This window comes from Orcinus orca, chromosome 7, assembly GCF_937001465.1.
Source record: "Orcinus orca chromosome 7, mOrcOrc1.1, whole genome shotgun sequence".
NCBI classification, from domain to species: Eukaryota; Metazoa; Chordata; class Mammalia; order Artiodactyla; family Delphinidae; genus Orcinus; species Orcinus orca.
The window spans coordinates 81,739,586-81,765,741 of record NC_064565.1 but is presented as its reverse complement, the minus strand read 5'-3'; the positions used below and the strand labels follow the sequence as shown (position 1 = coordinate 81,765,741).

General features: G+C 36.6%; 1 protein-coding gene across 3 annotated transcripts in view; it reads left to right on the top strand.

Annotated features, from left to right (window-relative positions):
* The window catches only part of HECW2 (HECT, C2 and WW domain containing E3 ubiquitin protein ligase 2), a 433,118-nt gene extending 408,536 nt beyond the window's left edge, over positions 1-24,582 (top strand). Inside the window, exons 29-30 of one of the 3 annotated variants that reach the window (XR_007478335.1) lie at positions 23,089-23,222; positions 23,467-24,582. Coding sequence is in view for 2 of the 3 variants with exons in the window: in XM_049712122.1 (XP_049568079.1) it covers positions 2,500-2,611 (112 nt within the window). In the remaining variant the exon portion in view is untranslated. Of the gene's footprint in view, positions 1-2,499; positions 6,666-23,088; positions 23,420-23,466 lie in introns of those variants that run through there. The other 2 variants (XM_049712124.1, XM_049712122.1) reach the window with 2 other exon arrangements.
* Positions 24,583-26,156: the final 1,574 nt, after the last annotated feature.

Here is a 26,156-nt window from a genome sequence, read left to right as displayed (position 1 = left end):
TTAAAGAAAAGATAAATGGGCAAAGGGGATGAACGTGTAGTTCACAAAGGAGATGAACATGTAGATCACAAAATGGGAAATGTTACAAACAAGCTGACTTGGGGAGAGATTCTCAGCCTTGTTGGTAACCAAAGAAATGAAAATGTTTAAATTGCATCTAAAAGAAGTACCATCTTTAGTCTAATGGGATAATGAATGTTACGTGTCATCTGACACACAAAGTCTGGATGATAATTACATTCAAAACATACTTCTCTTCTTCCTCCCCTTTCCCTATGACAGATTTAAGTCTTCAGTTAATATTTTTACACCAATGTTTTATACAAGATAGATATTTAAACCATTCCTAAGACTTTCAGTATGCTAGTTCAGTTTTTTAAAACGTAAAACATTTTTCTTGAGACCCAAGTTGAGGCTCTGGCGTAAGGAAGGTGTAATATGGATTATGTTAAATGCAATTCTGAAGTGGTTTATTATATCAAAGAAAGTGTTTGCTTGCAAAGACTGATTAGGTGATTTTCCCCCAATATATTCTAGAGTTTGTAATAACAAGAGTTGTAAACTCTGAGCCAGTTCTATCTCTGTGTCCTAAAACTGGTACAGACAGTCTCAGACTTACGAGGGTTTGACTTACAATTTTTCGACTTTACAGTGGTGTGAAAGTGATACACTTTCAGTAGAAATCATATTTCCAATTTTGAATCCTGATCTTTTCCCAGGGTAGCAATATTCAGTGCCACACTCTCTCATGATGCTGGGCAGTGTCAGTGAGCCTCAGCTCCCAGTCAGCCACGTGATCACGAGGGTAAAAAAACTATACACATACAACCATTCTGTACCCATACAAACATTCTGTTTTTCACTTTCAGTACAATAGTCAATAAATTACATGAGATATTCAACTCTTTATTATAAAAGAGACTTTGTGTTAGCTGATGTTGCCCAACTGTAGGCTAATGTAAGTGTTCTGAGAATGTGCGAGGTAGTCTAGGCTAAGCTATGATATTTGGTATCGTAGGTGTATTAAATGCATTTTTGACTTATATTTTCAATTTACGAGGGGTTTACCAAGATGTAACCCCATTGTAAGTTGAGGAAGATCTTTATTTTTCTAATATAACAGAGCCCCTTTGAGTTACTGTTTCTAATAAGCCATGTGGCCACACACCTGCTTTATCATCTCTTTGTTATCCCATAGTTTCCACGAGTCATGATTATCTTTTGGCAGTTTAATGAACGCAATTGGAGTAAATCTTTTTGATGGTAATGAAATGTAGCTAACAAAATATATCTTATTAATTGGTCAAACACTGTGAGCCAGGCATTGCATCAAGCATGTTTCTGTGATTTCATTTAATCCTCATATCCTTCTGAAACAAATGATATGATTCTGACTTTATAGGTGAGAAAACTGAGTGGCAGATTTTTAATAACTCACTGCAAATTACACAACTCGTTGGCAGAGCTGAAATTCAAACCCAAGTCTATCCAACTGTAGATCTCTGATCTTCCCATGACACTATGCTGCATCTAGCAGTATAACTATATTTCATTAGTATTAAAGTAATTTATAAGAATAAAAACTTAAACATGACTTTGTAAAAACAGCCTGTTAAAAATCACAGCTCCCAAAATTCCATATTAATTCAGGAGCATTTTTTTAAAGTCAAAGTTGTTTAGCTCCCCAAACAAACTGTTGTACATTCCAAATAAAATGCTTCCTATTTCATGTCAAAAGTGCAGATTTACTTCCTGATAAGATGTACTATTTGGAGACTGTCTATTTTTTATTGTGATTCAGGTGCAAATAACAGGAAAGCATATTTTTTTCCTATCTTGGCAAAAGGGGAGGTATTTCTAAAAAGAATGTAATGTAATGATTTAAATGGCCATTATTTTGCATTGTGAATTAGGAGAAAACAGATTATAGCACTGGAGTCAAAGAAGTAACAATGGTCTACTGACTTCGACAGGAAAGTCCAGCCAGGGAATTTCCCAAAACTCTAAGCCATGAGGCGTGTCTGCAGGTCTTCAGAGACACTCAGTGCTCTTCCCTGACCAACAAAATGAAAAAATGGAAAACCGTAGATTTTTTGAGAGACTTTCAGGCAAATGCCAACTCTGAAAATGAATTACTTTGCAAGAGTTTATAGTCATGTCTTTTAGGAAAAAAAAAATCTAACATCAAAAGAGAAACAAAAATTCAAACTTGTGTTTGTAATTCTTAGACAACCAAACAATTAGTGATATATATGTAATATGGATTTTAAACGGTTGTGAAAATGTAAGGAAAATATTTTTTAAAGATCCTATTTCCCTTAAAGAAATTCAATTCTGAATTTTTCAAGTCGAAACGTTTTCAAAGTGTTTCCAAAAGGAATGTGAAAATTGGCAACAAACCCATTTGAATATGAAAGACAAGCACAGGCAGACACACAGAGAAACAATATCGTTTCACTCAAAGCGTTCTGAACTCTGTACTGCTTCTTCTGTTTGCAGAGCTCACACTTGTTTTAACCGTCTGGATCTCCCTCCGTACCCATCCTTCTCCATGCTTTATGAAAAACTCTTGACAGCAGTTGAAGAGACCAGTACCTTTGGACTTGAGTGACCTGGAGGCACAATGCCCCGCTCCGTGTAGACAGGCAATTCCAGAAGCTGCCCTCTAGAAGAATGGCTGAACATTGGAAGTTTCAAGAGTACACTTCCATTAGAGTAAAGCTGAGTGCTGTTATTTTCCAGGAACACGTGTTCTGTCACATTTGGGGACTGGATAGTGGTGATGAGTACTCTTGGAAGGATTTGGGTGAGCTTGATGCCCAGGGAACCACCCAACAATCTTTCAATCAACAGTTCTTGACTGCCAAGCTTTTTTCCATTTGTTATGTTCCAAGACGAAGATGAACCTGTACACGATCAGCTCCATGATAACTTTTAGAGACTCAGGAGAATCTTGAAACTTACCTTTGAACATGATTCAAGCCAAACTGGCAGCACTTGGCCCAATCTCCAAATTAGTGCAAGTTAAATAATATAATAAAAACAAATATATCTCCTGAAAATACATTCATTTAAGCCCTAAGTTATAACAGAATATTCATTTTCTTGCTTATGAGTGCCTGCATGGTGTGCACCATAGGTTTCAGCTTTCATGGGACACAGTGAAAATGAAACCAAGTCAATATGAGGTAACCTTAAAGATTTGCAATAAGGTGGTCTGTGACAATGTATATGCAAAGTGGTATGTGTGTAATTATGGCCGAAGACAAACTGTTATTCAGTGAATTACTAATGACAGATTTTATGCTTTATAATGCATGAAAACAGTTTTAAAATAACTAGCAATTAATCACAGCATATCAGGAAAAAGTACACAGTGAGTTCTGTTTATTTTTTATAAGTTCATTATATTTATGTTCTCTAAGATGTATATAAGAACCTACCTATCATACTGTACGTATCATCTGTTCCATTTTCGTGTTCCATGCTTACTAGGGCATCATGCTAATATGTATCCTTTTAAGCACTCTCAAAGGGAACAAAAGGGCCTTTTATATTTATAAAGGTACAAAAAAATTCCCCAAAATATTTTGCACTGAATGTACCAAAGTTGAAGGGACATTACAATATGACTAACAGCAACTCCATCACTTGACAAGTATAATAGAAAATAGCTTCTAAATCAAACTTTCTTCACAGTGCCATGTCTACCACTACAAGGACTGTGCATCTAAGTAATAATTTTTTAAGATTCACTCTATGTGATAGTATGATATGCATTTATTTAAAATGCATTAGACTCTCTTCCATCCATCAAATACTTTTCAGGATGGCATTTAATACATATATTTCGTATTTCCCCCACTGCTTTTTATTTGTACAGCATCATTAAACACTAAGCTCAGTTAGGGAGCCATCAGAAACACCCAAGAGATCAGCTCTCTTTAGTGATAAGAATTCCATTTTCCCTCATCAGTGAAGACATCACAAATTGAAACTCTCAGTACTATATTTCTAAGCCTACATTTTCACTGATGCATAATTTTCTTATCAATATTAAGAAACAATTTTTCTATGATATCTCAGAAACTGCATGACATCACTGAAGTTATTTTTGCTTAGTTTATCAGAGGGTGTTCTTCATTTTTATTGCTTTGGGGTTATTCCACATCCTTGTTTATTTCTTGACTTACGGTCGTAACTAATCAGGTGTTCAATAGAGTGAACTTAAATTGAAGGTAATAAAATCATTGGATTAAACATTTGGTTTGCCAGCCTATGGTATTACAGGCATTGCCCAAATACTTCTTCGAGAACTATATTTATAAGCAACCATGGAATTCCTATTATGAGGTGTTGGCAATCCTACATTTTATGGAGGTCAAGTGCATGGTTTTCATAGGTGGTTTGTAAGAACTGATTTCACTGTTGGTTAAGCTACATTTACTATTGGGACCCTCAGGAGGAATACCACTCATGTTGCATTCCTGCTCTAAAGGCAAGTACTATGGTGTGGAGAAACATTCTGGGGAAAAGGTTTCAGAAATCTGGAAATTAGAAGGAAAGATTTATCTGTGTACTATAATTGTATCAGAAAGAAACAGGAAAAAATTTGAACTGGAAATGTTAGTTTGTACTTACTTATCATGAATATAAGTATATATTTAATCTTACAAACTATTTTTACTTGTATTTTTTTCATTATAAGGAAAAATAGTATAACATGCTTTTTTTAAAAAAAAACACACATTTTTGATGGTATATAAGATGTTTCAGAGCTGGCATTCTCTAAGCAGCTGATATAGAAGGTTGCATTTCTTTCAAAAATATTTTCATAGACCATGTCAGCTTGCATTTTGGTTTGTGACACTTTGTTACCATATTACACATTATTAGGTAAAAGAGATTTGAAATAAAATATCTCTCTTTAGTTATTTTTAGCAAATATACTTCTTTGTTAAGGCATCCAGCTTCTTTCCAAATACCAGTATAATCGTCTAGCTGCTACCATTCTCAGAATTGGGAATTATCCAAGATGGACCTCTCACATCAGAGCACCATGATAACTGATCTATTATTATTCATTAGTAAAAGAGTCCAATAATAACTATTTAAAATATTAAATAACATTTCCACAGAATAAATTAGACTTTAATATACTCTACAAATAGAAATACCTGTAAATATTTTCTTCTGGACTGTGGACCTAGATAATTTGGCTGTCTGATCTTGTTTTCTTTAAGAAACTCATAAGTGATGCTTATGCTATAAAAGACAGTCACGATACATCAAATATGTATGCAGAGCTTCTGTTAGGTGAGAGAAGAGGCCCACTATTGGCATTCACTCTGTGCCAGCCACTGTGTTTGATGATGGAGCTGCAAGATTCAAAAATCTGCCTCAAGAAGCTCACAGTCTAGTGGGGTAGACACCAAGGTTCAAAGAAAGTATTTTAAATAAAATCTGGTATGTTCTACAGTCAAGGAATGAGGAGAGAATGGCTTGCTCCATCTGGGGGTTCCAGTGAAGTGTTCATACGTGGGAGATACTGTGGCTAAAACAAAAATCATATAAATGTTCTTTCTGTTGGTAACTAATGGCATGTAACAGTGTGGTGATACTGGTCAAGTCTGGAAGCCCAGAGTGTGTTTACACACAGAGTTTAAAGTGTGCAGGTGGCGAGCTGAACTGTGAAGGACCAACTCAAGGATCTGCAAATTACCCAAAAAATGCCAAAATTAAGTGCAGTAGTTTCCCTTCATCTGCACTACAATGTACCTTTGGTTTTCAGTGTGAAAAATCCTAATCCTTGAGCCCATCCTCCACTGGGGTCAAAACTTTTTTCTTGTGCACAAAATGAGTGGGTCTTGGTCAAAGAAGTGCGGTCACAATTTTCTACCATATATTGTGTTTATAATTAAGTAGAAGTTCTGTAATAAATGAAGGAAAATTTGTTGTACTTGCTTAACAATCAGAAGTTTAAAAAAAACCTGCATTCAAATGATTAACAGTAACGGTAGAATGTGTTTGAACAGCGCTTTACAGTTGCTAAGCACTTTTAAGTGCTTAGTCTCTCTTGATCTTCACACTCTGTGGGGTAGAAGGTATCAGGTCCCATCTGGGTTGAGGCTGATTTTCACAGGTGGCTTGTGAGATCAATTTTAGTACTTTACAGCTACAGTTCTAGGTTTCATCTCGAGAAATGTGGAGACTAATGTTTCTACCAAGCTATTCCAATTTCAGTGAAGTTTACAAGCTGCTTTGTCTACCCAAACTCTCATTTTTTCAAACAGTCTTAAAATGTGACACCTTCTGAAAAGTCCATGAAGAAATTAGCATATTCATGGAAGGACTCCGCATATTCTTAATGTTTCCATTTTACTACTTGTTATGAGAAATTAAAAACAAACTGCAAAGTTTGATTGCTTTTGGTGGATTTATATAGTATAGTAAGTTTAGTTTTCTCAAATATTATTTGGAAGCAAAGTAATGAAAAAACACTTTAATTAGAAGCCTGATTTTATTTTTTAATTTTGGACAAGGATGGATCTAGAAAACCCTAGAAAACCCTGATAGCTGAGTTCCAGTGACGTAGATGAAGGAACTACTGCAGGTTCTCTTTTCCTCTCTGTCCTCCTCACATTCCTCCAACTTTTTTTTTCTATCTGCACGAATTGTATTTATGACTTGACTACTTCTAAGGCAAACATCTGATAACGAATAGCCTTAAAGTCTTTCGTCCAATCCAACCCAATTCGGAAAATTCCCACTGAGGATGAAATGATGCTATACCATCATTACAAGATACCTATCACCCTGCGTAGAAAAAAACACAAATAAAGAACACGCCTCGTCCTCAAACTGAATCTGACTTTCAGGCCCTTTTGTGCTCTCTTACCTTTTTTCTGATTTAATTGATGAATGAAAACACTCTAAATCTTAGACACCTTCTATAAAATTTGAGTTTAAATTAATGAGAATGTCACTTTCAGATAGATCCTAATTTTGCAAAAACTATTACCTTTCTAGTTCGATTGTGTTTTCTAGATATGCTTTTCTAATATGGAAGCAAAGAAATGTCAGAGACGTCAAGCTTTCTGAATTGTGGCTTAAGGCCAACAACTTGCTGCCCACTAGAAGGATGATAGAAACAAAAATCAGAAAAGAGGAGCCCAGCAGTGGTGCCTCCCTCCCTCCCCGACCCCTGCCAAGAATGTAGTGCTAATTATTGACCAGCCTTGAAGATTCAGGAGTGGCAACTGCATTCCAAGGAGCTGGCACAAAGGATATACGTAATGTGTGTGCACTACCCATATCAGAGCAGTCCACAGGACTGTAGCAGAGGGAAAGTTAAAACCAAGATGGAAGGATCATCTTAGGGCTTGCTGGTGGGTGTAGGAACATATACTTTGGTTTCTGACTTAGAGAAGAATGCCGTGCTGCCTAATGAGAGCACTGCTTGGTAATCTGCCTGGTGGGAAATACCCTTATTTTATAACTTAAGTAGGTTGATAACATTTTATGTGTTGCAAAACAGAACTTAGCCCCAAAGTAATAAAGCTAACCGTAGCTCAATCAGGAGATTCAACAATTTAGCATTAAATTATGTTGTGGACTATTTTTAATTTAAGAATTATCGTTACTATTACTGAACTTTGTATGGGAAAAATGAGAGAGGGTGTTGTTGCTTGACACATTTATTTTGCCTAATTTGTTTTTTAGCAGACATTCTTTGATGTTACAATCGTTTTTGAGACATTTTTCTTGGTTTCTAATGGTAACTTAAATGTTCACTGTTCATCTTAAAAGCAGAAACCTAAGCATTAGGTTACTGAATTGCAAATGGAGACCTAATAAGTGTTTCCAGTTTTTTTGAGAAATTCATCAAGACTGAAATACATTTGCTTAGATTTAATCTGTTAGGTAGTTTATTGGGCTTTCATGATCAAACAGTTCAGCAGAATTGGAAGGGCCTACTTGTACGGTTTCTGGGGAACACAGGAAAATTAAATTTAAATATGTGATTTTTACATCTAGTGGCCTTGGGCAGGTGATATCTTTCTATCCAATTTTCTTTTAAGATATTACAGCCCTCAGGAGTGTTGATAGGTATAGTGTATGATTCAAACTGAATCAGCTATTACTGATGCAGGTAAGGAACCATTAGTAAACTCTTGGTTACTATCACCTTCTATAAAAAAAAGGATGGATAATGTTCAAGAAATACCTTGGAAGGACTAACCAAGAAACACACAAAATGAATGTTCTTTTAGGACCCTAATGCTCTAAAAGATGTTATTACAACCTATTTTTCTTTATATGATATCATAAGTAAAATGGAGGCTGTTATATGTTGGAAAGTGCATAAGATTACATGTTTTTATAATAGGGATGCAGGCATTCCAAAATAAATAAATAAAAATACATGCATCTCTCTTGCCTCTTACTGAAAGTATTAATCTAATTTTATAATAATGCTTACTTTTTAATATTAAGGCTCTGTAAAAGAAAAACACATTTATTTCTAAGACGTAGACCACGGGTCGTGTATTTTTTTAAGCCTTCCAATTTCTTTTCACCAACTCCACCCATTGTGTCTATTACACCATGTCACAATTAATAGTTATGTTTCTATTTTTGTTGAGTTGATTTAAGCTTTATATTTATTCAATGTGACTTTTAATAGAGAATAATAATGGGAAGTATTTGCTATTGACACTGAAATTATACAGCTTTCATTTCACCTTATATTTCAATTTCATCTTTATTTTTTTTCCCAAGCAAATAATACAGACTGTTGACATCCTAGAAATGAATCGTGGGTGGTATTAAATGGAGCCTGGGACTCTGAAATGTAGACTTGTTGTTTGTTTTCTGTATTCTTATCCTAACCTGAACCCCTGACTTTTGTGTTGTATTTTTTTATGACTCTGAAATGCTTTGAGGGAAAGATATTTTAATGTGTACAATTTGTTTTATTTTCATACTGATCTCTATTTTTGTTTAAAACCATGTTGCATCATGAAATCACTTAATCCAAAATAAATCTTCTTTAAAAAAATAGATTATGATTTTTCTGTGATATATTTGGGGAGGAAAAAACTCAAGAGGGAAGAGAACAAAGTAGGGATAAAGGTCTCATGGGATTAGTAGGCAGCTTTGTGTAGACAGGAAGTTCTCTTTTCATGATATTTATAAGTAGGAATCTATTTTGTTTATCCCTAAAAGATTATTTTACTATTTGATAGGCCATAAATTACTGTTAAAGAAATGATTTAACACAAATCATAATCTCTGAAGTCACATGGGTTGAGACTTTGTTAAACCATCTTGGTTGCATGCTTATTTCATAACCGCATATGCACACCACCACCACCACTACCACCCACATCAGTCTAATCGAGGGGTCACATATTCACAAGCCTGCAGGGGCCAAGTAGGTATTTAATGAATGAAACTGGCTGGGTGTAAGCAACAGAGTGTGGTGGGGTTTACCTAAAGGAGGCATTCTCATATTTTGCTCCAGCAGATTCGAGTCACATGAGATTCAGGTCAGTGTTGAAAGACTCAGGCCAGTTGGTTTAATAAGAGAAATCCAGAAATCTAAATTTTTATATGGCGTTTCTAGATCTCTTTAATACTGGGTGGATCAAAGCAAATATGTCTGTAGGTTGAATTTGCTTGCAGGTCCCCCAGTTTGGAACCCTTGATTTACTCAGTAATGTTACTTTATACTTGATTGGTAATATAAATGAACTGACCAAATAAATAAAACATTACTGTGATATGGCAGTTAATACGAAGAGATGGGGAAAGGAAAAAGGCAAATATATGCTGTAATGGCAGATACTCACTAAATGATGTACTTGAAAATGATCTGTGTTTGCCGGTATCTTTCTTTCTTTCTTTCTTTTTCATAAATTTATTTTATTTATTTATTTTTGGATGCATTGGGTTTTCGTTGCTGAGCATGGGCTTTCTCTAGTTGCAGCGAGCAGGGGCTACCCTTTGCTGCGGTGCATGGACTTCTCATTGCGGTGGCTTCTCTTATTGTGGAGCATGGGCTCTAGGTGCACGGGCTTCAGTAGTTGTGGCACGCGGGTTCAATAGTTGTGACTTGCAGGCTCTAGAGCGCAAGCAGACTCCGTCGTTGTGGCGCACAGGCTTAGTTGCTCTGCGGCATGTGGGATCTTCCCGGCCCAGGGCTTGAATCCTTGTCCCCTGCATTGGCAGGCGGATTCTTAACCACTGTGCCATCAGGGAAACCCACCAGTATCATTCTGAAAATCAATTCATCGTGTTAATTCATATAAATTGAGGATCCATGTCAAGATTTTGTGAAACAGATGTGCCATTAAGCTCTATTCTATATTTTAAACTAGAAATGAATTTCCTGTATCACATGAGAACAGTTAAGCAAAGACTCATCCTTTATAACTGACTAAAGTTTGACATTATTATTGAAAGAGAAGAGCAAGAGATTAATCTATGACACTGACTTCCTGGTTATTGTGTCATAATGTTCCCTGTGTAAGCTTTGACCTCAGTGTGCTTTCCTTATGATAAATTTATCTACCTTCATTATATTGTTTTAATAAAACCTGAAACCTACTTAGTGAATGTTTTAACAATGCATAATTCCCACCATCCTGCTAATTGCCCCCAGGAGGTCTTTCTTGATGTTTTTTTATTTAACTCTTTAACCAAAAAGCATTTAACCCCTTTATCAAGGAATGGAAAATCGTTTTTCTTCATACCTTCCACTTTTTCTTGATCAAAAAACTTTATTAATGACTTTTTTTCCCTCTAAACAGATACTTTCTTCTAAATAGATACTAGGTTGACTAGTATTCCATTTGTCAACCAAAGTAAACTTTGGAGTAACAATAATAAATTGAAATGAGAATATCTGATAAAAACATAATATATATATTGATAGAAATGAATTTCACTTATTTTATTTGCCCCATCATTATAGGTCATCTCAAAAGATGTTTAGATGATGTCTAGTTTAATGAACTGACTATTCATTTAGAAAGGAAAAGCCAGCAATTTCCAAGCCATAAATCATTGTCAAATATATATTTCTTTGACAATTTATAATATTGTTATAAAATACTACCTCTTGCAACACAAAATACTTGGATAGTATAATAATTCACGTCTAGTTGGTATTTAGTTGGCATTGGAAAATGGAACGCAAATCCAAATTCTTGAACCTTCTCATGACGTTGCCAACATATCCCTCTCCCTGCCTCTGCCAGAACAAAACAAAAAAACAAACCATTTTTGACTGTTGGTTAAAGAACTGTTCACCAGTTGGTGCAGATTTACTGTCGTTCCAGTTTCAATCAGGAAACCATGTCAACATTTCTTTTTTTTTTTTTTTTTTATACAGCAGGTTCTTGTGAGTCATCAATTTTATCCACATCAGTGTGTACATGTCAATCCCAATCGCCCAATTCATCACACCCCTACCTCCACCCCCGGCTGCTTTCCACCCTTGGTGTCCATACGTTTGTTCTCTACATCTGTGTCTCAATTTCTGCCCTGCAAACTGGTTCATCTGTACCGTTTTTCTAGGTTCCACATATATGCGTTAATGTACGATATTTGTTCTTCTCATCTGACTTACTTCACTCTGTATGACAGTCTCTAGATCCGTCCACGTCTCTACAGATGACCCAATTTCGTTCCTTTTTATGGCTGAGTAATATTCCATTGTATATACGTATCACAACTTCTTTATCCATTCCTCTGTCGATGGGCATTTAGGTCGCTTCCATGACCTGGCTATTGTAAATAGTGCTGCAATGAACATTGGGGTGCATGTGTCTTTTTGAATTATGGTTTTCTCTGGGTATATGCCCAGTAGTGGGATTGCTGGATCATATGGTAATTCTATTTTTAGTTTTTTAAGGAACCTCCATACTGTTCTCCATAGTGGCTGTATCAATTTACATTCCCACCAACAGTGCAAGAGGGTTCCCTTTTCTCCACACCCGCTCCAGCATTTGTTGTTTGTAGATTTTCTGATGATGCCTATTCTGACTGGTGTGAGGTGATACCTCATTGTAGTTTTGATTTCCATTTCTCTAATAATTAGTGATGTTGAGCAGCTTTTCATGTGCTTCTTGGCCATCTATATGTCTTCTTTGTAGAAATGTCTGTTTAGGTCTTCTGCCCATTTTTGGATTGCATTGTTTGTTTCTTTATTATTGAGCTGCATGAGCTGTTTATATATTTTGGAGATTAATCCTTTGTCCGTTGATTCATTTGCAAATATTTTCTCCCATTCTCAGGGTTGTCTTTTTGTCTTGTTTATGGTTTCCTTTGCTGTGCAAAAGCTTTGAAGTTTCATTAGGTCCCATTTGTTTTTTTGTGTTTTTATTTCCATTACTCTAGGAGGTGGATAATAAAGATCTTGTTGTGATTTATATCAAAGGGCGTTCTTCCTATGTTTTCCTCTAAGATTTTATAGTGTCCGATCTTACATTTAGGTCTCGAATCCATTTTGAGTTTATTTTTGTGTATGGTGTTAGGGAGTGTTCTAATTTCATTCTTTTACATGCAGCTGTCCAGTTTTCCCAGCACCACTTATTGAAGAGACTCTCTTTTCTCCATGGTATATCCTTGCCTCCTTTGTCATAGATTAGTTGACCATAGGTGCATAGGTTTATCTCTGGGCTTTCTATCTTGTTCCATTGATCTATATTTCTGTTTTTGTGCCAGTACCATATTGTCTTGATTACTGTAGCTTTGTAGTATAGTCTGAAGTCAGGGAGTCTGATTCCTCAAGCTCTGCTTTTTTCCCTCAAGACTGCTTTGGCTATTCAGGGTCTTTTGTGACTCCATACAAATTTTAAGATTTTTTTTGTTCTAGTTCTGTAAAAAAAATGCCATTGGTAATTTGATGGGGATTGCATTGAATCTGTAGATTGCTTTGGGTGGTATAGTCATTTTCACAATATTGATTCTTCCAATCCAAGAACATGGTATATCTCTCCATCTGTTGGTATCATCTTTCATTTCTTTCATCAGTGGCTTATAGTCTTCTGCATACAGGTCTTTTGTCTCTCTAGGTAGGTTTATTCCTAGGTACTTTATTCTTTTTGTTCCAGTGGTAAATGGGAGTGTTTCTTTAATTTCTCTTTCAGATTATTCATCATTAGTGTATAGGAATGCAAGGGATTTCTGTGCATTAATTTTGTATCCTTCAACTTTACCAAATTCATTGACTAGCTCTACTAGTTTTCTGGTGGCATCCTGAGGATTCTCTGTGTATAGTATCATGTCATCTGCAAACAGTGACAGTTTTACTTCATCTTTTCCAATTTGTATTCCTTTTATTTCTTTTTCTTCTCTGATTGCCGTCTCTAGGACTTCCAAAACTATGTTGAATAATAGTGATGAGATGGACATCCTTGTCTTGTTCCTGATCTTAGAGGAAATGCTTTCAGTTTTTCACCATTGAGAATGATGTTTGCTGTGGGTTTGTCGTATATGGCCTTTATTATGTTGAGGTAGGTTCCCTCTATGCCCACTTTTTGGAGAGTTTTTATCATAAATGGTGTTGAATTTTGTCAAAAGCTTTTTCTGCATCTATTGAGATGATCATATGGTTTTTCTTCTTCAATTTGTTAATATGGTGTATCACATTGATTGATTTGTATATATTGAAGAATCCTTGCATCCCTGGGTTAAATCCCACTTGATCATGGTGTATGATCCTTTTAATGTGTTGTTGGATTTTGTTTGCTACTATTTTGTTGAGGGTTTTTGCATCTATATTCATCACTGATATTGGTCTGTAATTTTCTTTTTTTGTAGTATCTTTGTCTGGTTTTGGTATCAGGGTGATGGTGGCCTCATAGAATGAGTTTGGGAGTGTTCCTTCCTGCGGAATTTTTTGGAAGAGTTTGAGAAGGAAGGATGTGAGCTCTTCTCTAAATGTTTGATAGAATTCACCTGTGAAGCCAATCTGGTCCTGGACTTTTGTTTGTTGGAAGATTTTTAATCGCAGTTTCAATTACATTACTTGTGATTGGTCTGTTCATATTTTCTATTTCTTCCTTGTTCAGTCTTGGAAGGTTATAGCTTTCTAAGAATTTGTCCATTTCTTGCAGGTTGTCCATTTTATTGGCATAGTGTTGCTTGTAGTAGTCTCTTAGGATGCTTTGTATTTCTTCAGTGTCTGTTGTAACTTCTCCTTTTCATTTCTAATTTTATTGATTTCAGTCCTCCCCCTCTTTTCCTTGATGAGTCTGGCTAATGGTTTATCAATTTTGTTTATCTTCTCAAAGAACCAGCTTTTAGTTTTATTGATCTTTGCTATTGTTTTCTTTGTTTCTCTTTCATTTATTTCTGCTCCGATCTTTATGATTTCTTTCCTTCTGCTGACTTTGGGTTTTGTCTGTTCTTCTTTTTCTAGTTCCTTTAGGTGTAAGGTTAGATTGTTTATTTGAGATTTTTCTTGTTTCTTGAGGTAGGCTTGTATAGCTATAAACCTCCCTCTTAGAACTGCTTTTGCTGCATCCCATAGGTTTTGGATCATTGTGCTTTCATTGTCATTTGTCTCTAGGTATTTTTTGATTTCCTCTTTGATTTCTTCAGTGATCTCTTGGTTATTTAGTATTCTGTTGTTTAGCCTCCATGTGTTTGTGTTTTTTACGTTTTTTTCCCTGTAATTCATTTCTAATCTCATAGCGTTGTGGTCAGAAAAGATGATTGATATGATTTCAATTTTCTTCAATTTAATCTGGCTTGATTTGTGACCCAAGGTGTGATGTATCCTGGAGAATGATCCATGCACACTTGAGAAGAAAGTGTGATCTTCTGTTTTTGGATGGAATGTCCTATAAATATCAATTAAATCTATCTGGTCTATTGTGTCATTTAAAGCTTCTGTTTCCTTATTTATTTTCATTTTGGTTGATCTGTCCATTGATGTAAGTGAGGTGTTAAAGTCCCCCACTATTATTGTGTTACTGTCGATTTCCTCTTTTATAGCTGTTAGCAGTTGCCTTATGTATTGAGGTGCTCCTATGTTGGGTGCATATATATTTATAATTGTTATATTTTCTTCTTGTATTGATCCCTTGATCATTATGTAGTGTCCTTCCATGTCTCTTGTAACATTCTTTATTTTAAAGTCTATTTTATCGCATATGAGTATTGCTACTCCAGCTTTCTTTTGATTTCCATTTGCATGGAATATATTTTTCCATCTCCTCACTTTCAATCTATATGTGTCCCCAGGTCTGAAGTCAGTCTCTTGTAGACATCATATATATGGGTCTTGCTTTTGTATCCAGTCAGCAAGCCTGTGTCTTTTTGTTGGAGCATTTAATCCATTCACGTTTAAGGTAATTATCAATATGTATGTTCCTGTTACAGTTTTCTTAATTGTTCTGGGTTTGTTTTTGTAGGTCCTTTTCTTCTCTTGTGTTTCCCACTTAGAGAAGTTCCTTTAGCATTTGTTTTAGAGCTGGTTTGGTGGTGCTGAATTCTCTTAGCTTTTGCTTGCCTGTAAAGTTTTTGATTTCTCTGTTGAATCTGAATGAGATCCTTGCTGGGTAGAGTAAACTTGGTTGTAGTTTCTTCCCTTTCATCATTTTAAGTATATCATGCCACTCCCTTCTGGCTTGTAGAGCTTCTGCTGACAAATCAGCTGTTAACCTTATGGGAGTTCCCCTGTATGTTATTTGTCGTTTCTTAAATGTTGCATCAAATCACCAGTAGTGATAGAGGACCCTCCAAATACAGAAACATAGCTTTAAGTCAGCCCTACCAATACAAAATCATATGTATGCTTCATTTACTTTCCAGTAAACTTTCATATATCATCAAACTTGTTTTTAATTTGAAAATAGAAATTTTTTCCCATTAGCTTTAATAACAATTGCTTGCCCACTGCCCCAGATATAAAAGAAAAGTGATGATCCAGTAAGATACCACTTTGATTTTGTCTGATCCCTGGCCGAAACTGGGTATCTTGGGGTGTGCACTCATTGGTTTGAATAGCAATGTCTATGTCATCAAAATCTCTTCCTCATACAATACTACTGATGATTAGGAGCTAAAATGTTTGGGTTTGTTTTCTCTCATCTTCAATTAACCTGTCTGTTATAACATTCATAACAATGTTTAAGGAGGAATGAAGATAACAGGCTGTCTGAATCTTGGAACCAAGAAGAAATGCCAATAGTTTTGTGGTGGGAGGGTATGTATAGATCTTTTCTAACAAGCCACACTGTTTGGGTGTGGTTATGGTTGTACATGTACATACTAGTAAACTAATGTTTTCTAGCTGACTTTGACCTGTCCTGAGCTAAGGTCCTTAGTTAAGATATAAATCATATATATTAAATCATATTTCAAAAATTAGCCCTAGGACTTCCCTGGTGGCACAGTGGTTAAGAATCTGCCTGCCAATGCAGGGGAAATGGGTTCCATACCTGGCCTGGGAAGATCCCACATGCCTCATAGCAACTAAGCCCGTGCACCCCATCTACTGAGCCTGCGCTCTAGAGCCTGCGAGCCACAACTACTGAACCTGCATGCCACAACTACTGAAGCCCGCGTGCCTAGAGCCCATGCTCCACAACAAGAGAAGCCACCGCAATGAGAAGCCCGCGCACTGCAGCAAAGAGTAACCCCCGCTCACTGCAACTAGAGAAAGCCCGCGCGCAGCAACGAAGACCCAACACAGCCAAAAATAAAAAATAATAATAAAAAAAAAGTTACAGAAGAGAGAATAACATTTGTCTTAAAAAAAAATTTAGCCCTACTCCTTGGAGAAATGACTGATTCTGGAAACATAAGATGAGCCTGGAGCATCTTGTAGTGCTGCAAAGTAAGGAAATACTTTAAAAAATAAAAAAAAGCACCAACAATGGGAGTATATCAAAGGGGTAAAGGAGCCAACTGAAATGGCTCCAAATGGTCAAATCTAGAACAACCCAAGCAAAAAAAAAGTTGTACTGAATTCTATTACAACATATAAAATAAATATACATAAGTCCATATTGATAAATGCTTGAATAATTAATAAATGAAGAAGAGAGAAATATTCCATGCAGAAGAATTCCAAGTAATTTGTGTCGATACTCCGCCCTTAAATGTCAGATGTGCATAATGACTCCCTTTCATAGAGCATAGCATAGAATGAGGAAGGGGAAAAGAGAAACTTCACAGTGAAGACACTTGACAAACACTACCTCAGCCAGGTGATCAAGGCCAATATCAACGGTCATAAATCATGTGGATGGTATGTTCCCTTCATATGATGTGATAAAAATGCCACTTTACCTCTGTGGTCTCCCCAAAACCCATAACCCCAGTTCAACCAAGAGAAAAATATCAGACAAATTCCAGTATGGGAGCATTCTAAAAATAGCTGACCTGTACTCCTCAAAACTATCAAGGTTATCAAAACCAAGAAAACCCTGAGAAACAGAGAAGTAGTCACAGCCAAGAGGAGCTTAATGAGACACAGTGGTATCCTGGATAGGATCCTGGAATGGAAAAAGGGCATTATGTAAATGCTAAGGAAATCTGAATAAAGCATGGACTTTAGTAAATAATGGCATATCACTATCATATAAACTCACCTAACATTCTTGCTACATTAATAAATAGCATATTGATGAGAACCTTAGGGTTATTCTTGGATAAAAGAATGAAAATGCCCAGGTTTTAGAAAATGGTGTGAAGCAGTAGCTTTCCCATCTGGGTGTCATGTGGCAATAAAATTCAGCCCCATATACAACCCAAAAGTAAAAGACTTGGTTGGTGGGGGCAGGGAAATAGTTTAGTGTTATGAGCTTTACATATGGATGAAAGGAACATTTACTAATAACAGTTAGCAATTATCATCCACTCTTATCATTATTGTATGAAATGTAATAAATTTTAACACCTATATGAAGAGAAAGGCAATCTCAGAATGAAGAACTATTATTTAAATGAATTAATCTTTGTTAATAATCAGGTTGGATTCTGTTATTTACAACTCAACAGTCGTAACTACTGCATTCTATAAAGTATGAAGTACTATGACTGGCATATAAAAAGTGCTCAAAATTTGATAACTGTGGTGGTAATTGTCTGGTGTTTGACCTGCTACATGAGGTGGGTACTTCCTTACATGAAAGAGTCCTGCTCTGGTATTCAAAACATGGACCTGCTTTGATGAGAGATTAGTATCCCCTTTGCTGGAGGTGTCTGTGGCTCTGATCAAAGGGGAAATGTTTTTCCCTTTGCTATGTCCCACTTCTCTCTCAGTGGGTCCATTTGCCTCAATCACATTCATGAGCCAGTTGTTAGAGTCTGTTCTATCCTTTGAGGAGAGTCTACTTCACCCACTGTGTGTCCAGACATGAGAACCCCATCTTCCTGAGATACTAGAGAGTTAGGAATAGAATCATGTCAGATTCATGCAAGAAGCAGAAGCATTTGTAATAGCTATGAGCAGCAATTTCACTTCTGAGTGTATATCCAACAGAAATGAGTATGTATGTCTCGCCAAAACACGCAATCAAGAATGTTCATAGTACTTTATTAATAACACTGGAAATAATGCAATTGTCCATCAATAGTAGAATAACTTTTGTTTATATCAATTCACTGGAATATAACTCAGTGATGAAAAGTAGTCAATTATTGCTGCAAGCAACAACATGGATGAGTCCTGTAGACAGAAGCCTGACATATAAGGGGACATATTGTAAGACTCCATCAGTATAAAGTTTAAAAACAGGCAACAGGAGCCTGTTGTGACCAAAGTCAAAATAGTGGTAGCATTGGGCAATCCCTATCAAACTACCACTGGCATTTTTCACAGAACTAGAACAAAAAAATTCACAATTTGTATGGAAACAAAAAAGACCCCAAATAGCCAAAGCAATCTTGAGAAAGAAAAATGGAGCTAGAGGAATCAGGCTCCCAGACTTCAGACTATACTACAAAGCTGCAGTAATCAACACAGTATGGTACTGGCACAAAAACAGAAATATAGATCAATGGAACAGGAGAGAAAGCCCAGAGATAAACCTACACACATATGGTCACCTTATCTTTGATAAAGGAGGCAAGAATATACAATGGAGAAAAGATAGCCTCTTCAATAAGTGGTGCTGGGAAAACTGGACAGCTACATATAAAAGAATGAAATTAGAACACTCCCTAACACCATTCACAAAAATAAACTCAAAATGGATTAAAGACCTAAATGTAAGGCCAGAGACTATAAAACTCTTAGAGGAAAACATAGACACAGCACTCCATGACATAAATCACAGAAAGATCCTTTTTGACCCACCTCCTAGAGTAATGGAAATAAAAACAAAAATGAACAAATGGGACCTAATGAAACTTAAAAGCTTTTGCACAGCAAAGGAAACCATAAACAAGACAAAAAGACAACCCTCAGAATGGGAGAAAACATTTGCAAATGAAGCAACTGACAAAGGATTAATCTCCAGAATTTACAAGCAGCTCATGCACCTCAATATCAGAAAAACAAACAATGCAATCCAAAAATGGGCAGAAGACCTAAATAGACATTTCTCCAAAGAAGATATACAGATTGCCAACAAACACATGAAAGAATGCTCAACATCATTAATCATTAGAGAAATGTAAATCAAAACTACAATGCAATATCATCTCACACAGTCAGAATGGCCATCATTAAAAAATCTACAAACAATAAATGCTAGAGAGGGTGTGGAAAAAGGGAACCCTCATACACTGTTGGTGGGAATGTAAATTGATACAGCCACTATGGAGAACAGTATGGAGATTCCTTAAAAAACTAAAAATAGAATTACCATATGACCCAGCAATCCCACTACTGGACATATACCCTGAGAAAACCATAATTCAAAAAAGTCATGTACCACAATGTTCGTTGCAGCTCTATTTACAATAACCAGGACATGGAAGCAACTTAAGTGTCCATCAACAGACAAGTGGATAAAGAAGATGTGGCACATATATGCAATGGAATATTACTCAGCCATAAGAAGGAATGAAACTGAGTTATTTGTAGTGAGGTGGATGGACCTAGAGTCTCTCATACAGAGTGAAGTAAGTCAGAAGGAGAAAAACAAATACCATATGCTAACACATATATATGGAATCTAAAAAAAAAAAAAAAAAAAAAAGGTCATGTAGAACCTGGGGGCAAGGTGGCAATAAAGATGCAGACCTACTAGAGAATGGACTTAAGGACACGGGGAGGGGGAAGGGTAAGCTGGGACAAAGTGAGAGAGTGGAATGGGCATATATACACTACCAAATGTAAAATAGATGGCTAGTGGGAAGCAGTCACATAGCACAGGGAGATCAGCTCGGTGCTTTGTGACCAGCTAGAAGGATGGGATAGGGAGGGAGGGAGGGAGGGAGGGAGGGAGGGAGACGCAAGAGGGAAGAGATATGGGGATGTATGTATATGTATAACTGATTCACTTTGTTATAAAGCAGAAACTAACACACCATTGTAAAGCAATTATACTCCAATAAAAACGTTATATATATATATATATATATATATATGTATATATATATGTATATATTTTGGCAGAAATAAAAATAGTGGTAGCATTGGGAATATTGACATAGACAAAGTGCAAAGAACCTCTAGTGGGCTAGTAATGTCCTGTTTCTTTATCTGGATGGTGGTTTCAGGATGTATACATATTTAGATTTTATCAAGCTGTACACTTAAAATAGGATCAATTCTTGTATGTAAGTTATAGGCCAATAAAAAAAGAAACTTTTTTTTGAATTTTTGAATGTTATTTATTTTTTATACAGCAGGTTCTTATTAGTTATCTATTTTATACATATTAGTGTATACATGTCAATCCCAATCTCCCAATTCATCACACCACCACCCCTCCCCCGCCAGTTTCCCCCCTTGGTGTCCATACATTTGTTCTCTACATCTGTATCTCTAAGAAACGTTTTAAAGAAAGTGAATTTGCTTAAAATAAAAAGTATCATCTTTGACATATGCCAATCTAGCTCCATATTCTGTCTCTGCCACTTACTTGTTGCATGACCTTGGGCAACCTCACCAGTCTGAGTCTCACCTTTTTCTTTTGTAAAATAGAAATAATTCTTTTTTCATACAGTGCTTTTATGTTAAATGAGATAATGTGTTTCTAGCACATTGCTTTGCACTTGGTAATGCTTAGTATATTGATTTCCCTTTCCCCTCTGTCCTGGTGGACTGGCCTCACAGTTCCTGTGTATTGTCCTTGGGAAGACACCAGCTTCCAGGCCTATTTGTAGGGAAAGGATGACTGACCCACCCTAGCCCCCAAAGTTATCCAGCCTTCCCTGGATCAGATTGCCAACTCACCTATTCCTCCGATCTTTGGAAACTCTTCTGGGAATGATTCACTTTGTCCATCCATCCATCCATCATCCATCCATCCATTCATCCAATCAACATTTATTGAATTGCTACTATGTGTCAGGCATCACTATAGGTGCTGGAGAAACCCTGCTGAATACAGCAGACATGATTCCTGTCTGTGGAGAGTTTACAATCTAATGGGGAAGACAGGTAGTAAGAAATAAATCCATAATTATTAATTATGATAAAAAGTGCTAAAAGAACCGGGCGCGGCGATGGACAGGTGAGAACTCGAGGTGGAAGAGCAGCCACTCACGGAAAGATCAGAGGGAAAACTCCTGCAGTATCCTATCATTGAAGTCTTATAACATCCCAGATAATTACAGAGTATACGTAAAAGACATAATCACCACCAAAGACAGCCTTCTCACATAGGAACGCTTGTTGTAACGTCTATTCTGCTTCTCAGAAGAGTTTTTTGCATACTTCCTGTTCCTTAGAAGTTGGACCGCGAGGTAAGTAGCTTTTCGCTATAGTAATACAAACTCATTATTTTGTAAGCTGTTATACAATAGAATTATTTATTCTGACTTTTCCTAATGAACTCTGTTGTACCTCCAGGCAACCAAAGAATGGATGATTGTAAATGTCTCTTTATAAAAGTTATTCCAGCCAATAAAGAAAGAAGGAAAAATGAAATTAAAATATTAAAAAAACTCATTTGTATAATGAGTTACGGAGATGGGACACAAAGAGAAATAAAAAAATAAGAACAAGTAACCTACTACTTAGGATGTAGTGCAGTATACTGAGAAAGACATGGGATCTGTCGTCTGAGTTCAAATTTTGTCTCCACTTCTAGCTGTATGATTTCAAGCAGGTCACTCAGCTTCTCTGAGCCTGAGTTTCCTCATATGAGAAACAAGAATAATAATGGCGACTTCAAGGCAGGTTGTAAGAGTTAAATGAAATGACATATGCAGAGGATCTTGCACGAAAAACGTATTGCCATGCTTTATTTAGCACATTCCTGTCATTTCGCTACAAAACTTAAATCCTTTGTATTTACGTAGTCTCACTACAGAAATGTCAACTTCTAAAGGCAGGTACATTCCTTTCTCTTAAATTTCTTTGTCAAACCTTGGCTATTGATTTGGAATTCTCAGTTCTGTGCTAAATCTTATTACTTCAGGTGGTAAATCATTCCTGACTTTCCTAATTCTCACCCAAAATGGCCTCAAGCAATCCAGGGAACGAGCATGGTCTGGCCGGTTGGGGAGAAGTGAATGCTAAGTTTTGGGGTGATAACAGGGCTCCTGGTGCTGTACGTAGCCGCAGGTAAGCTACCCAAGGGGCTCAGCCTGCCTTGCCATCCGGCCTTTGGGTACTCCTTTCTTCCCCAATATCCATGGTTGCTCAATCGTAGGGCTTCCTATAATGTTTCAGAAAAGGGTGGGGAGGGGAGAGGAGTGAAAAACGGTCAGATGATTTCGCTCTCTGGATAATCCTCTCTCTTAGCGGTGGCCCAGATGGTCTACAGTCTGCAGTTCTAGACTGAGCCTTCACCTCAGTTGGGAAAGTCACTCTTGGAGTCTAGTTCCTCATTTGTAACATGGGACAGTTCTAGCCTTGCTTACAGTAAACGCAGGACTGTTGAGGCTCAGACAGAATGTTGCATGTGAAAGCTCTATATTCACTCTAAAATGCTGTCCGGATTTCAGGTGCTGTTAATATTAGCCTATCCTGTGCCACATTCACATGCATGGCTGGCCAAGAAGCTTCTTACACCTGCTCAAGACGGAGCTGCTAGAAGGGGATTTTTCTAGGTCACTGAGTAATGGAAATTGTCTCAAAGGTACCGCCTACTTTTACTTTGAAACAGCAACCTTCTCGAGACAGGCTTTTAATAGTGAGAAGAACTCAAGGCTTGGAAGATTAAAAGAGAGTTAAAAACTATACAAAACTAGTCTATTCTGATACATTGTGTAATTTATTGGGGCAAATATAAAGGTGCTGTTGGCCTAAGTTAAACTGAGCAAGTCTCATTGAGGTAATGGGAACTGATCAAATCTTTATTTTCTGCCATTTCCTGTTCTTAGCAAGTGGAGAAAAAGATGCCCTGGGTGAGAGACAGGAAAAAATGAAGACAAATGAGTTCATGTCTATGCAGCTTCTCTCAAATACACCAAGATAATCATCTGCAAAGTGCTCAAAAACCTCATATTTTAAAAGGTGCACCCCTAAATTAAGCTTGCAAGAATACGTTATTATTGGTTATAATGTGTGCCTGTTTTTCAATTCCTCAACCTGTTCTCAGAGTGGGGTGTCACATATATTTTTACCCAAGACTTGGACATTTTGCTCAGAGGGTGATTTGCTCAGAGTGGGTGTATGCTTTTCTGTTGACTTCTCCTGTAAACAGACCTTTCCTCTGAGAAGTTAAATGTGGAGATATCCAGATCCAGGAACCCCTACACTCACACCTGGAAAATCAAACGCATAAGAGGGAAAAAGCAATGGGTTACTTCCCTCGTATGTTTTCCCTAAATTATTTTGAGACACTACTTCAAAGGATCCTTAATCTGAGGTAGTATTTCAATTGTAGAAGAAGATGCTTTTTCTAGTCAAAATTAATTTAAGCCCCTCATAATCTGAGTTAGCATAAAACTGGGAAGATCTGTAGGGCCTAACTTGGCCTCATACTTTTCACTTTTGAAATCTAGCAAGAAAGTGAGCAGCATAAAAATACTTTAAGATTTGCTTGCAAAATTATAAAAGGCAGAACTATTCCAGGCCCTAGGAGCTCAAACAGAAAAGCATTATATTTTATATATCACATTAAATAATAATGAAAAGTAACCTAATAGGAACCAGTTTCAAAATCCTTTCTGGATAATTTGGTACATTTGAAATCTAGTGTGCTTTTTTTGCCCGTTTTAAGCACTCTATAAAACAAGATACTCTCAAATGTGTTAGAACATTTCTGTTTTGATTGGCTCAGAATGGCTGGAGGGCCTTGAAATGACTTATAATGAGCTAAGCACATGGCATGGCATCATAAGTCATTCTCTTCAGATCCTCTTGACTGCTTTATAGAAATTGCATAACTGGGAAGTAACACATGAAAATCTTACACTCTGCTGGTTGAAAGTTGGATCACAATTCCAAAATGTCGGTAAAAGTTTAGAGCTAGAGAAGGCCAACATTTTTTTCATCTTTCAAAATGTTAAACATTTAAATTTATTTATGTAGTTGCTTGTTTTCTATAGTAGATAAAGCAAAGGGTAAGTTTAGTTTGCTTTTTCTTTCCTTTAATTAACCTTGGATGATTTGTGCGATTTCAGAAAGACTGATGTTAAAAGAGGTCAAGATATATAACTACAGAAGTTAACTAAGAAATCAATTTTTGGTAGGATAGTCAGAGTTATTAATTGCAAGCAATTAAGCATCTCTGGATGATTAAAGCTGAAAAGGAACGTTATTTAAAGGATACTGTGCAGCTCAAAGAACAGAGATCCAGGCTGGAAATCCAGGGTCAGGACAAGATAACCGTGAATAATATCCAGATTCACATATGTGGATTGTTCAGGTGAAGATACCACTGCTGCCCAAATACAGGATTGTACACTGCAATCTGTGCTGTCGACACAACTAACAGTGGACAAACAAGGTGCCGTTAGAACTACAGCTTATAGGACCTGATCTCCTTGCCACTTGTGCTTCTGTGATAAACCTGTTCCTGGCCCCAGTCTCACTTTCTCCATGTTCCAAGGCTCAAGTGCGTTCAGGTGGTTGATAGGACCTAAGGTAACTGCTCCTGCCCTAGCTGCAAGGCATAAGGCTGGGAACATGAGTATTTGGCATATTCATTCCCATAGACTCCAAAGGTGAGGAATTCTCAAAACACTGGAGGGGTTAGGATACAAGGTGACCATAGAATGACAATTGTCTCAAAGCTGAAAGAGCAAACTGGTCACTATGATTAGTATAGTAGTTCTCAATCTTTCTAGTTCTCAAAACTTTCTACACTCAAAAATTACTAAGGATCTCAAAGAATTTTTGCTTGTGTAGGTTGTATCTATCAATATTTACCATATTAGAAATTAAAAGAGGAATTTTAAAAATATTTATTAGTTTATTTTAAATAATAATTACACCTTAATAATAACAACAGTTACATGTTAACATAAACGACATGTTTTATGAAAATAGCTATACTATCCAAAACAAAAGAAAATAATAAGGGCAGTATTGTTTTACATGTTTGCAATCTGTTTAATTTCTGGCTTAATAGAAAGCAGTTGGATTCTCATATCTGCTTCTACATTAATCTTCTGTAATATCACACATTCTGTCATATCTGGAAAACTGAATCATACACTTGTGAGAGAATAAGAGTGAAAAGGGTAAATATCATCTTAGTGTTATTATGAAAATAGTTTCAACTTTGGAGAATCCCTAAAAATGTGTTGGGGTCTCCCTACCACAGCTTGAGAATTGCTAGACAAAAGATTTACTTTGTGGTTGTAATTAGATGATATATAATTAGATGATATGTAATTAGATGATATATATTATACTGAAACACACAATTCTCTGGATCTTCTTCTACATCCGGTCCTGTTCCCGGACCGGGGCACGAACCCGTGTCCCCTGCATCGGCAGGCGGACTCTCAACCACTGTGCCACCAGGGAAGCCCGGTCTTGGTTTTTAATATCTTCCTCCAATAAAAGGAAACAAAGCTCCTTGGAGAAATTGATGCTTCTAGGACTGGGGCAGGAAACAGAC